The sequence below is a fragment of the Sturnus vulgaris genome, chromosome 16 (assembly GCF_052056855.1).
Source record: "Sturnus vulgaris isolate bStuVul1 chromosome 16, bStuVul1.hap1, whole genome shotgun sequence".
Taxonomy (NCBI): domain Eukaryota; kingdom Metazoa; phylum Chordata; class Aves; order Passeriformes; family Sturnidae; genus Sturnus; species Sturnus vulgaris.
This window is the reverse complement of record NC_142258.1, coordinates 15,985,900-15,999,988: the sequence shown is the minus strand read 5'-3', so window position 1 is coordinate 15,999,988 and position 14,089 is coordinate 15,985,900. Positions and strand designations below refer to the sequence as shown.

At 50.9% G+C, this 14,089-nt stretch overlaps 1 protein-coding gene across 1 annotated transcript; it reads right to left on the bottom strand.

Moving 5' to 3' along the window:
- Window positions 1-1,576: 1,576 nt before the first annotated feature.
- Window positions 1,577-11,057, bottom strand: ATP6V0C (ATPase H+ transporting V0 subunit c). Its single transcript, XM_014890247.2, has 3 exons — window positions 10,774-11,057; window positions 3,494-3,677; window positions 1,577-2,409 (listed from the first exon to the last, which is right to left on the bottom strand). The coding sequence occupies exons 1-3, from the start codon at window positions 10,847-10,849 to the stop codon at window positions 2,205-2,207; spliced, it is 465 nt and encodes a 154-aa protein (XP_014745733.1). The 5' UTR covers window positions 10,850-11,057; the 3' UTR covers window positions 1,577-2,204.
- Between the last annotated feature and the right edge of the window lie 3,032 nt (window positions 11,058-14,089).

Here is a 14,089-nt window from a genome sequence, read left to right as displayed (position 1 = left end):
ATTTAGCTCTCTCTTAAATGCATTTTTGCTCACATTCTTGACAAGTGGCAAAAAGACTGGCAGTACGGTCCCCTTACAGAAGGTAAAACCGGATGTGAAGCATATTTGCAGGCCCAGCCAGGACCCTCTCCTATCCTCCCACACAATTTGACTTGCCAAATTCAATTCCTCTCAGCAGAACTGCAATTTGGATGCAGCATCCTCTCCAGAGTCTGGCTTTGGGATTCACGCCCCAGCTGCAAGCTGTCACACTGCACTAGGAAGGCCCCTCTGCAGTCAGTGTGAGATACAATTAACCTACAGATTTTGTAAACCTTTATGACCTCTGGGGAAAGCCTAATTCAGATGATGTTTAGTCTACTACTTTTGCTGATGAAAAGAATGATCAAAACTATTCAGATGAGGAATTTCTCCTTCCCCTGGCCACTGCTTCAGCAGGCACACAGGATTTTCCTTCAGTCAGTTTACACCTCTGTACAGCCCCACCATCTCTGGTTAGTGCCTTGAGGCAAAGCCCTTCCTAAGCAAAACCAACTCCAACCCAGGCTGCTGAGAGATCAGTGTTTTAGCAAACAGCAAAAAAATAAGCCCATTCCTTTGTTAAAAATTATTGTTGTCCCTGAGAGGATGACTGGCTCATAGCTACAGTTTCCTGAATGCCCAGAAGGTGCACAGAGCAGCCCCAGGCCTGGGAAACACCCTTGCCAGGTTAGAAGCTCCAAACAGCTTCAGTAAATTTCTTATGTTCTGGCCACAGCTCTTCATGGTACTTGCACCATTCACTGAAAAGGTACACAGTGGTGAAACACATGCACACACACGACTTTAATTCCCAGCCAGGTGACACATCCCTCCACATGCATCAGCACGGCTAGGACCAGGTGTCTGAGTAGTAACATTTTGACTTGAAATTTGGCTCTCCTCTCCAAGCTACAGACTTCCCAGTGCTAACTGGGACCAAGCTTTACCACCGAAAGGGTCCAACACACATTTCCCATATAAGCTTGGCAATACTCAAATCCTCAGGCCAGAGGAGGCTGTTCCAACACTCAGTAGCTGCAGCAGCAGAATCTCTCAGCTGAAATGGTCCTGTGATTCAAAAGATAAAAATACAAGTTCTTGACTGAAGCCATTTTGTTGATGAGACTATTGTTGAGGTACTTCAGAGGCAATTATTGTTCACAATACAGCTTCCAAGCAGCTCAGCTTCTGCAGGGCCAGCACAAGGACAGGCTGCTTGTTTCCTGACAAGGCAGCTTCCCACCTGATCACAGGCTTCAGCCTTTTTCCCTGGCCCTTGGTGCAGGCTGCAGCTCCTTGACCCCTGGTTACAGAGCACCACACTGAGCCGGATGTGATCAAGGTGAGCACAGCCCTGCATCCCTGCTCACCACAAATATCACCCATCGCAGCAGCTGGGAATCACACTGCCATGGCCCAGGAGAAAGAAGAAGTTGTGGCAGAGCTGGCAGCATCACTCCAGTAAGCTGCCCAGTCACTTCAGTAACCTCACTCCCTCTTCCCAAAGGAGCAGCAGCAACAGCTGGAAATCAGAGCCAGGGACTCATTACAGCAATGTAGTGAGGAAGTTTTATTTGGAAACATGGTAAAGTTTGTAACCCAACACTGGGTGCACGACTGATGCCGGAGCATATGCAGTTACCACTGAAACACAGGAGTGTTTCGAACAGTTGCTGTAATAAAACACAAAATTCTCATACTCCAATACCAGGACACTACAGCAATCTTTAGAATCAAAATTACATCCAAGGAATTCTCTGCACTTACAATTGACCCCACAGTGTAATCTACCTATATATAAGATTAATATATATAGCATGGGAAATTGAAAATCCTTGCTCCATAGATGTATGAACATGTCAAGTCTTTTATAAATAAACATCCAGTGAAGAGAAAAAATTACATTTCTAGTTCATATTTATACATAAAATACTAACAGCAATGGGTGGAAAATTGCACACAGGCCACCCCAAGCCATGCAGCAGGCTTGGAGCAGCCCATCCAAGTTAATATTGAAGTACACACAGGACAGACGAGTCACTAACATATATTGTGCATTTACAAGAGATCAACTACCAAATTGGGACAACTGTACACATTGGAGAAACCATTTTCATTCTGGAGCTTTTTTTTTTTTTGTTAAATGTAGATTTGTTACATCTCTTTACATCATACTGCAACATTTACTTTGTTGAGAGGATAAGGGCAACAATGAGGCCATAGAGACCCAAGACTTCAGCGAAGATCAAAATGAGGATCATCCCCACAAATAACCTGGGCTGCTGTGCTGTGCCCCGGACACCTGCATCGCCCACAATGCCGATGGCAAAGCCAGCAGCCAGACCGCTGAGACCCACGCTCAAGCCAGCACCCAGCTGAAGGAAGCTCCTGTGGGACAGAGATGGAAGAGTTTCAGTGGCAAGGAACAGGACACCCAGACTTAAGCCCCCTACCTCTTTCAACAAGTCCAATGTGTCTCAAAGCAGATGCTTACTGACACTCCCAACTCTGATACTTCAAGAAACAGGCAGCAGTGAAGGATCTTCACCTGATGTTCACGTGTGGCTCATACAGCAAACTGAGTTATTGGGTTCATATGGCCACCAGCAGGCTCAGTGTGCTGTCAGAGCAGCACTTACTAGCACTTGCAGCAATGCCTGACCCACAGTGCTGTGCAGCCTGTTAGTAGCTGCTTATCTCCAACCTTTAGCAACCTTATATACAGCCACAGCACATCCAGGTGTCTTGCACTGCAGAAACTGGACAGAAATAATCTGGTTTTTCAAGAAGGAGAGCAGTTCTGAGCAGTAGTCCCTATCAGTGTCTGGCCACCTGGTAATTGCAAAGGACCATTTGTATCTGCTCTTTTAGACCATGTCTCGTTAGGCAAGCACACTGCTGTACAGCCTGTACAGCAACACATCTGTCACAGTTCAGCAGCACTGTTTAATTCCAAGAAGGTTCAATCACACCAGTTCCAGCTGTTGTCAGAAGCCAAGAACAGATTAAGTTGCAGACTGTAGCTGCTACAGGGGCCCAATGTACAGCTCAAGGATCGATTTTACCAGCACATAAAGCAAAAGCAATATTAATTATTCACTTGCATTTCCCAGGCAACAGCAGAACTATTTGGACTGTATTGGAAACACCTGTGCCTCCAGGTCTAGAGTCTGGCATCATGACACAAGCTTTGCCTCCTATCCCAATGCTGCCTGGTCATGGCTTCTTTCAAGCCACAGCCCCATCACATGAGCAGCAGGATGCCCGACTGATCTGTGACAGCCAGTACAGTTCCACCAGGGCTGAGGCACCCAGCACAACAGCTGGAATCCAACCTGTTCTCCTAAGCCTAGCCCAGCAGCATTTAACACTGCCAGCCCTTCCAGGGGCCTTGAGCCAAAACCACCCACACACAGAGCATCAAACAGTGACAAGACAGTCTGAAACAGAATTGCCAGATGCAGCAACTTACTTGAATAGCGTGATTTCAGGTGAGAGGGCATTGGCAATGAGCACTGCCACTACAAGGCCATAGATTGCTATAATACCCGCCATGACCACAGGGATGATGGACTTCATGATCAGCTCAGGCCTCATGACAGACATGGCTGCAATACCTGTTCCACTCTTTGCTGTTCCATATGCAGCTCCCAAGGCTGGAAGAGAAAGAAAATGCATTAGACACATCCACAAATACCGTGTCTTTCACTAGGCTGCAGTTAGAATAGCTAAGTCAGCACAAGGAAGGATTGTGCAAAACCAAGAGTCACATGACAGCCAGGACTATTCCCCTAAGGGATGAGGAAGTGACCTGCCCAGAGTCCTACTACAAAGATGAGTTAAGAGGTGCTGTTCAAACACCATTGATAGCAGAACATCTTCCCAGGCCAGCTCCACAGCAGGGCACACCCCAGCAGCCATCCATGACCCTGCTTAGGAGCCAAAATCCCAAAGTCCCAAGGGGAACTCCAATGTTTGTGCCCTCCTAGAGTCCACACTGCAAGGCTCAACATAGCACATCTGCCTACCCCGGCAGAATACAGCTGAGAGCTGGACCACTTGAACTGATGCACAGAAAACCCATTTGCCTATGCTTTGGTCCTGGAGATAAATGTGCCATTGCAGCTTCATCAGACACACTGAAACAGAAACCAACTCCAAAATTATGACTCCACATCATTCCTTGGAGAAAGGTTCTGGCTCAGAAGAGGCCAGATCTTATGTCTTGAACTTGTTTTAGACAATTCCATAGAAAGCCTATGTTTACTGTCTTCACATGGCAGTCTTCGATGTCACTGAAGCTCTACTGAACTCTCACTGGTGGCCACAGAGCTTCAGATCTTGGCACATCTGCTTCCAAGGAAGCCTTTACCACCTCCCCAAACAAGAGACATCTCCAGCACCTTACAAGGCAATCTTGCAGCGCTTTAATAGCCTGGCAAGCTGTCCTTGCATCTTTGACATTATCCCAGTATTACAGACAAGGTGGCAAAGACCATACCTGCTTCCCACCATGACCCAGCCTCTAGTGGCACAGCCACTCAGTTTTGGGCTAAGAACACCTGTATAATGTTTCTGCACATCTTCACCTCTACCTTGCAGCAGCTCTGAACAACTGAAGCACATAGACTTCATATGCTACATTTAAATATCCCTGACTGACTGGAAGGATATGTTTTCCCAAATCTTGGTGAACAGGGTTTGAGGACATCTCTGTGGCACACACTGGAAACTGGGCATGAGCTGTATCTCTGCTACACACCAAGACTAAGTTTTTGGTATCAGCTCATCCAATTCCCCCACCTCTAACACAGAGACCAAGCAAGCTCCAAACACTACCTTAAAGGAGGTAAACCTATCAAAACATTTACCTGGCAGGTGGAGAAGCACTGCATATATCTAGTTCACCAGAGAAGGAATCCATGCTGGACTCTAACCAGAAATTGTGCCTTTTGGAAGTTCAATGGTGTTACAATACAAAGAAGGTGCAATGCACATCACTCAAGACCACCTACTCCCAGTAAGCCTGTTTTAAAGGTTAACTCCTTTGTGAAATACTTGATTTACTCCTTGAACTCACAGCCCAGAGTTGATTTATGTACTGTTCCTGGGGGCAAAGTGCCCTCCCCTCAGGGCTGAAGATATGCCGCCTGGGACCGAACCATATCTGTCCCTTTAAAAGTGATAGAGGAAGTGAGGCTGTGCAGCTCCAGGATCAAGTATAAACTAGACAATCACTTGCCAGATAGGCAGTAGTGTCAAAAACTGAAGACTGGTTGTAGTCTTGCCACTGGCCACAGCTTTCCATAGGGCTCTGCCAGCATCAGAACCAATCTTTTCCAGCTCCAGCAGGTGACTCTGCTCAGCGAGATCACACACCAAGAAGAGTAACCTTACAGTTAAATCAGATACCTAAGTCGCCTCCTTGATAAAGAAAGGGGCTGTGAGGAGCTTTCCAAGTCAGGAGATCCAGTTTCACCAGTTGATACATTCAGACAGACTCAGAAACAGCCACATACACTCCAGGAGCATTTGGTCCATTCCACAGACAGGGATTCCTTCCATGTCCTACCATGATGAAACAGATTTCCAGAGCACTAATATGCAGAATTCCCCTGCATTAGAAGTGAGCTAGTAAAAAAGTACTATTTCCAATTAGGATATCACTGGTTACCATCACAGCAAGCATGAAAAACCATTTGGGACAAGCACTTGCATCTGGAGTCTTTTAAAACCCATCATTATCAAATGGGCTGCCCTTCGTAGTAGGCAGGCTCCCCTGGGAGCAGACAGGCACCAATTCACCAACATCCATTCACCCCTGAGCAGGTTGCTCTTAAAAGGCTAGAGAAATGTTAGAGGCAACATGCAGGTCAAGTGCAGTCCTTGCTTCACCATGCCAGAAACCTGGGCACTTCCCAAGAAACAGGCTCCTTCCCACAGGCTGGCCCTGCCCCCTCCCACCCCACCACTGAACAGCTCCACCTCAGGTTACAGTAATGGATACTCTTGTTCTGCCCAGGTGCATCTGCACAGAACAGACAATCTGCATTAGGGGAACTGTACTGGAGCTTATGCAAATTCCCATCACACTGGCTGGAGCCTGTTCCTCAATGAAAACCCGAGGGGTAAACAGCAAAGCTGCCCTACAGGAAGCTGTAGACTGAACCTTTTAGTGAGTCACCTGTTTCAAGATTAGGGACAGCTTTTTGTTCTTCCACAATGCAATGAAAGGGTATGTGTATTTCCACCAGGCCTGGCACTGTCAGCCTACAGCATTATCAAAAACTCTTCAAGACTGGCAGGACTTGTACTCTTGGGTCAGTGAATCTGAAAACTTAAAACCACCAGCTCCCTGAGATGTTGCTGTAATAGCAGCAGTCCAAGGAAAATAAAGGATCTGCCAGTCAACTGCCCAACAGCTGCTCCAATTGGCACTCTGGATTGTCTGACAGAGCACACAGAGCTCTTTGATTTTATAAGTTTGGTAAAGCACTTATACCAGCAGAGGCTTGTCCTTCTGCAAGAAGCAAAGCAGCTGTTTGTATCCAGTCACTTGTTACGTATCTTTATCATCATAAAGGCTCCCTTCCAACACCTTAAAGATGACCAGTTTCACAAACTGGGTGACCAGTGTATTCCAGGTACTGACTGGCAGACCAGTGTGTTACACGACTTAGCAAGACCCTTTCCCAACCAGCAGGTCTCAGGGGAGGTCAGAGCACTCAGCAGCACCCACAGCTCTGCTGCCCCATTAATGTGGCATGGGACAGCCCAGGTCCCCTGCCTGCACCCAGGAGACACTCCCATGGCCAGAGCAGCCTGACCCAAAGCCTCGTGCTTACAGGATTCAGTCTGAAGGAAGCAAGTGCAGTCACTTATGCCTCACTGGAGAAGCACACACTGCTGTAAATCATTGCTTCAAGGAGTACCAAACAGCCTGGTCAGACTGGGATGCTGTTCACATTGCAACGTCTGTGTGCAACCAGTCAGGCTCTGGAGATGGAAGAGGGCAGTTCTAAGGAAAGAAAAAAGGAAGCTGACCAAGAGGTTCTGAGGCAGCATTCATCCATGTCCACTGCTGCTCCCAGTGTTCCCACCAGAGGGGAAACACCTGCAGGCTGTGTAGAGAGACACCAGGGTGACACAGGGAACCATCAGGAAGCCACAGTACAAACTGCAGCATAAATGCTTAAGCCATGTTCTGCAGAGTCAATGGTTTATACTGATGATCCATCTCATTTTCAGATGTTCCCAAGACTGGCATTTACTGAGAAGAAATTATGCCCTTGTTGAGATGCCTTCCCCCAATCTCAAGCTGTAGAAATATCGCCTACTTCACTTCTGTCACAGCACTTAGGTCTTAGCCATCCACTGCTTTACCTGCTGTTAAGGATGAAAGCTTAAGCTAATCTCTACTGCAGACTGTCTGGTAGCTCGCATACCTGCCCACATCACAAGCACCCTCATTTGGACCAGAAAACTAGCTTAAGCTGCACTCTGCCATTTCATTTTTACCTGCAAGCAGCTCTGCTGTTCCACCTCCCCACCTCTCAGACAGTATTTTGGGAAGCACAGGTGTCATTTGTCTTTGAGGATGCAAGTTGTTTATCATCCTGATACCTTCCAGAATCGGACTGTGCAGGGCTGTCAGCTGCATCAAACTTCATGTTCTAAGCCAGCTATTTCACCATGGAGGTCCCTTAAAAGTCAACCAACTGCTATAATATCTGAAGCCTTAGTTTAAAAAAAAAAGTATTATTTCATTGGCTCTGCAGCAAAAATGAGAAGACACAGGACTAATTTAATACTGCTGGCTAATTCATGAGGAATTTTCCAATTGCTTGACAATGCAGCAGGTATTAAAGGCACCGAATGTCCAGCTAGAATTCAGGCCTAAGGACAACTCCTCTCACCACGGAGGGCACAGTGGGCACACTTGTGATAGCTTTGCACAGAGCACCAGCAGACAGAACCAGACAGCTCTGCCCAACACCACACATGTCCATTCTGGTGTGCTCAAATCACATGAAAAAGCTACAATAATTGAATCACTCTACAGCACCTGAGCCACTACATTTCAGTCATGGGAAATAAGGAACTGCAGCAATGAGACCAAGTTGTAATCTGCAAATAACCAGACAGGCTCAAAGACGGCCAAGGTCACAAGAGCCTGCTTTTGTCTCTGGCTGACCAGAACAAGTTCTGCTATCTATTTACCATCAGCAAGTAATGCTCACACATCACACAGGACTGCTCCAAGTTGCTTGTTTTCACATCAAACTAGCCTGGACAGTACAGAACCTGAATATATTTACTAGAAACATGTCCTGGAACTATAAGCGCCACAAGAATGTGATCTTTAGATACAGCATGAGTCAGACACCATCACTGCAGTAATTAACACTGATCCAGGACAATTTTGGGTTTTACACGGCTTGTCCAGATTTAGCTCCTTACTTCAAAACCAGGGTGTTGTTTTTTAACTAACATCAGAACATGCTGTGATACCACATGCCTGTAACAAAAGCTACACAATACTGCAAGTTTTAGTTTATCCTATGTTGATACCTCTGCTATATTGCCTTAAAAATACAAACCGTTTCACTGAACAGTCACATCTGAGGAACAATTTCCCATCAGCAGTATCTATAACCTGTGCTGAACCCATCACAGGCCCTGGCAGGAGTATCTGCATGGCTCAGATCTGCTGGTACTACAACATCACTGAGGTCAAGAAAGAGCTCTGAGCTCATTGAATCCAGGATTACCTGACACAGATTCTGCATCAAGGACCTCTCACAAACCAGCTGCAACATGATGCATATCAAACCTTCATCAATACAGCTTATGCACTAACTTCACATTCCCTTACTCAAACCTTCCCCTTGCAATCCCACAGCACCATGCTGTCATGCTGCAGCTTCTAGGAAAGGCTTCCCTGCTGGCTCAGACACGCCAGCACCACTCCAAATTGCTGTTAAAGCACTGACTCAAGTCTGCATCCCTCACTGATGTTACAGCTGAAGCACACTCACATGTTACAAATCTGGTGTCTAAAGCCAGACAGCCATATTCTTTTGCTTCCAAAAATCCATTCTGCAAGAGGAAACCAGCAACTCCTTCCTTGGAAAAAGAAAGCTCACTATTTAGTACCATTCTGCAAAACACAATGAACTGCTGACTATTTTTTTCCCCAACAAGTAACTAGGTCTTAGTTTCTTCCTCCATTATCTTCAGTAGTCAAGTGACAGGTAGGTCCCAACTCTAGCTCCTACGGTATTTCAACCACTGAGTTTTCAGGAAAATTCTTACCGGTCAAGCATAAGTAAGTGTCTGAAATGAAAGGTGGCAGGCCACTGACTGCCCTCAGCATGGACATCTGCATCCTGCCACCAGGTACAAACTAAGCAAGACTGAACACAGCCAACCAAGCTTTTGTTTTATCAAAAACTAGTCACAAACATGGCTGGTGTGGAACCAGTCCATGATGGTCAACCAGCATGGTTAGACAGCTTACTCTCAAACACTAGTTTTAATCCACTGTCCACTTGGCTCTTTACATGATTTCATCTCCCACACTCATCAATCAAGAGCAGCTTCCCCAAATCCATCCTGCAAACCCAGCCACCATCCCAGAGCCGATATTAACACAATGAGATCCCAAGCACCTCAAGAGCACTTTCAAAGCATGAGCTACAACCAATTCAGTATTAGAAAGGAGCCAAATGAGGTGGGAGATGAAGACCAGTCAGTATGTTCACATCTGTGGAGACACGGACTACGCCTTTAGAATCTGGGAAAAACAGATTAACTCCTACTTGTTTTGTTCCCAATTACTGTGACACCTGCATTTGGGAAAAAAACAGCTGAAGCCTTCCCCATGTTACATCCCAAAGGTAATAGCAGGTCGGCACCCATCAGGGACCAGCAAACGCTGTGCAGGAACAGCAGTCGCCTTCTGCAGGAGGTTTAACAAGGCTTTAAGAGACAAGGCACTAAAGGACGGGCCTTCTGGTGTAAACCAGCATTTATGGTCCCTACATACGAGCTCCTTCAGTGGGGAGAGCAGTGCCGCAGGATGACCCAATTTACACCGCACTAAGCTCGCTGCCTGGAGACGCAGAGGGAGGGCCATGGAACAGGGCATTCCCCGTGCCCTGACATCCCCGTTCCACGGAGTAGCTCAGGAGCCCGTCCATTGCCTGCAATGGCATTAACGCCTCTAAGGCGGACTAGCCGCCAAACGACCGTACATTCATGTTTAATCCCATTAAAAACTGGTATTGTATTATCTGGGGAATGGCTTAAGCACCAACCGCGTCCATTCACAGTGGAAGAAGCGCCGCCACAGCGGAGGCCAGGGCAGGCAGAGTCCTAGAGACACGACACCCTCCCCGCCCCGCGGGGCCACCGGGGAGACCCCGACCCGCTGCCCGGGGGAGGGGGGGGGGGACGGCCCGGGCGGCGCCGCCGCAGTCACGTGGCCTTGGGGGCTCCGCCGGCGGTGACGTCACCGGCACGGACCCTCCGCTGCCCCCGAGAGCCCGGATGAAGCGGGGGGGGGGGGGGGGGGGGGAAGGGGGGGGGAAGAGGGGACCCACTCGGGCCCGAAGAATTCCAGCCCCCGCCACCGATGGCGCCCCGCCGGGGCAGATGAGTGACGGGGAGAGAGGAGCCGCTTCTCCCACACTATGCTCCCCCTCCTCCCCACCCTCTCCTAGGCCCCTCCAGTTGCCCGTCGGTGCTCACCGCTGAAGACCATGGCGGCCGAAGCGCCCATCACGGCGAAGAAGGAGGCGTACTCGGGGCTGGAGCCGGAGGACATGGCTGCGAGGGCCGGGCCGAGGCGCCGCTAGAATGGGAGCACGAGAGGGCGGGGGACAGGCGGAAAGCTCCGCCGCGGCGTCGGTCCTCGGCGGGCAATGCCACAAAATGGCGGAGGCGCGCCGGGAGCAAGGCGGGGCGGAGGGAAGCTGGGGCGGGGGTGCGCGGCGACGAGGCCCGGGGTGCAGAAGCTCCGTCCCGGCGGGAGTGGCAGCGGCGCGCGCGCTGCGCCCTAAATACGGTCTCCGCAGGACAAAATGGCGGTGGCCTGCCCGTCACGTGATCGCACCCACCGCCCCCGCCCGCCCCGCCCTCGGCGCACACCACATGGGCTGCAGGGGGGACGCCTGCCCGCCCGCACGCTCTTCACTGTCTCCCCTGCGCCCCGGTCCCGTTCCATCGGCGCGGCCGCCGGCGAGGCCCAGCGGTATTCGGGCTCCCCCGCGCGCGCCGAGGCGGCGCTTGGCCGCGCCGGGAGCCCGGCTCTGATCCCCTGCCCTCGCTCCCCCTTCCGCGCCGCCCGGGTGAGCCCGTCCTGCCCAGCGGCTGGGGTCCGCTGAGCGTGATTCAGCTGTCATTAGCATAAGGGGCGTGTCCCGACGCGGCCCCGCCCACTCGGCGCTGGCTCTGACCCGGGCCGGGGGTGCTCGTGTCGTGTCCGTGTGTCTTGTGCCCCTGTCCTGTCTGTGTGTCGTGTCCGTGTGTCAGGTCCCCGTGTCACGTCCCCGTGTCCTGTCCCTCAGTCGTGTCCGTGTGTCGTGTCCCTGCAGCTTCGCCCTGGCCGTGTCCACGTTACCTGACCCCAGGACGCGGCTCTCCGTACCCCCGTGTCCGTGTGCCGTGTTCCGCTGCCGCATCCGCCACGATGCATCCTATGTGCCATGTTCCCCGTGCCATGTCCTGTGTCCCATGTGCCATGACTCCGGTGCCGTGTCCTCCACAGCCCATCCTGTGTGCCATGAGTCGCCTGCCCTCTGCTTTGCCTGCATGCTGTGCCCCGTTCCGTGTCAGAGCCCTGTCGCCTGAACTGTGGTGACCTGTCATGTGCTTCCCATGAGGCATCAGCTGCCCCCATGGAGCCTTCCTGGCTTGGGGTCCCCTCTAGGGGCTTCCCACCCCTGCATTCCACATCCTCCCAGGGTCCAATACAAGTAGCATCTGTTGCAGTTCTACTCCCATCCCATCCATCGATCCTGCTCCCTTGGATCTGAACAACCAACCTCTGGCCCATCCTTTCTCCCGGGCCGGAGGAGAGCGGGTGGGCTGGGTCTGAACCATGATATCGTCCCTCCATAGGCTCTACCACATGCTCTCTCCTGCAGGCACTCCCCTGAGCCAACCCCATCGCAAAACATCCCAGGTGGATGCTCCTACAGCCCATCCTGGAAGGGTGGCTGATGCCATTCTGTTATCCAGGATTTGGAAGTTCATTAACAGTTCCTGCTGCCATAAATCCGGCTGAGCTTTCCATGTCCCAAAGCACCAGATCTCTTAATTACTCAAGGGTCTTTTCCCCTGTGTTGCCACTTTTCTGGACACCTCAGCCTTGTTAGAGCCCACAGGGTAGCTGAGGACAGGATTTACTTTGGCAAATTCCTTGCTGCTGCTTGAACACAAAGGGCTCTAGCACTGCAGTGGGCAAAGGTGGCTGGCATGTGCTGGGGACTGGTATAAGGGCACACTGGTTCTGAGAGAGAGACTGTCTTGTGGAAGACTGTCACCATGTCTTTGTGGGGACATCCAGCACATGGCCCATGGCAGGGGCTGGCTGGAGGCACAGAGAGGAGGAGCAGGCTGGGGGTCAGAGCCACAGAGGGAGAGTCTGTCCTGAGCCCTGGCAGAGATGGGTGCAGGGGCTGTGCATCCCATGTGTGGAGCACATTGCCCCTGTCACCACCACCAGTGCTACCAGCACTGTCACCAGCAGTACCACCACTGCCATCATTGCCACCAGCAGCATCAATGCCATCCCTGCCACCAGCAACCCCACCGCCACCATCATAACTGCCACCAGCACCACAATTATCTTCACTGCCACCACCATCACCAGTCCCCTCACCACTGCTTTCCTACCCTGAGACATGTTTTTTGTCAGTTTGGCCATCGTTGTCACCACTGTGTGTGGTGGCTGTCACTGCTAGCAGTGTTTCCAGCAGCTCAAATTAACCTTTCACTACCACAGGGACAATCTCTGCCTCTAGGGACCAGGGCAATTTGTCACTGGATGAATTTCTCACCGCTCAGGCCACTGGCATCATTACCAGTTTATTCACGAGATCTGGGCACATGAGGGGAGATAGAGCCTGGCCCATTGTGCCTCGTCCCACCCTGGCTCTCAGGTCTGCACTTCCTGGTGCTCACCTGGGCTGAGTCTAGCCATGCTGACACCAGCCTTCACCTGGAGTGGACATCTCTCCCAATACTGCGCCTGGCCTGGCTGCAGTGAGGGGACCCTGCAGGGTGCAGAGCCCAGGCAGAGAGTGGCATGGGCATCCTGGCTGCCAGGGATGAGCCCAGATATCTGCCTCATGGAATTTATCTGTGTGTGATGGGTGCTGTTGTGTTGGGTGCTGTTGTGTTGTTGGATGAGAGCTTCAAAGCCCCAAGGACACCAACAAACCAGCATCAATATTTGGAGCAGGGACCCAGGGCCCAGGGTGGATTTTAGGGGGCCCTAGAGGATGCTCTTCCCCCTGCCAAAGGAGCGGGTCCATAGCTGCACACACCGGAACGCTGCCCTCTCCTCTTGTGCCAGCTCCACAGCCACAGCTGGCTGGTGGCTTCCCACAGATCATCGGGCCCCAGCCCCACTTCTCACTCCATCTGCCGGCGAGTGGCCATCCCGGCGCACAAAGAGCCTCCTTGTAGCTGGGATCTCACGAGTTGTGATGCCGTGGGATGCCGTGTCTCTGGAGAAGCCGAGCAGTGGGGCCTGAGGGCCGAGCTTCCCTCCCTCCACCCTTTGGAACTGCAGGATGCTGGGAGTCTTCTTGCCCCTGCATTGTGGTCAAGCACCTCGAGCCAAGTCCTCTTCTCCTTCCTTCTCCTCCTCCCCATGCTCCTCATTTGGGACTCACTCAATGTCTCTGGGTCTCAGTTCTCCAGCACTAAAGGTCCAATAAGTTGTCTGGGCTTCACCTGAAATTGCTGATTCACAGCAAGGATATTTTTTAAAGCTCTTGGCAACAAAATTTCCTTTCAAGACGTTGCATTTTACATTTTCCCTGCGGCATGTATTTAT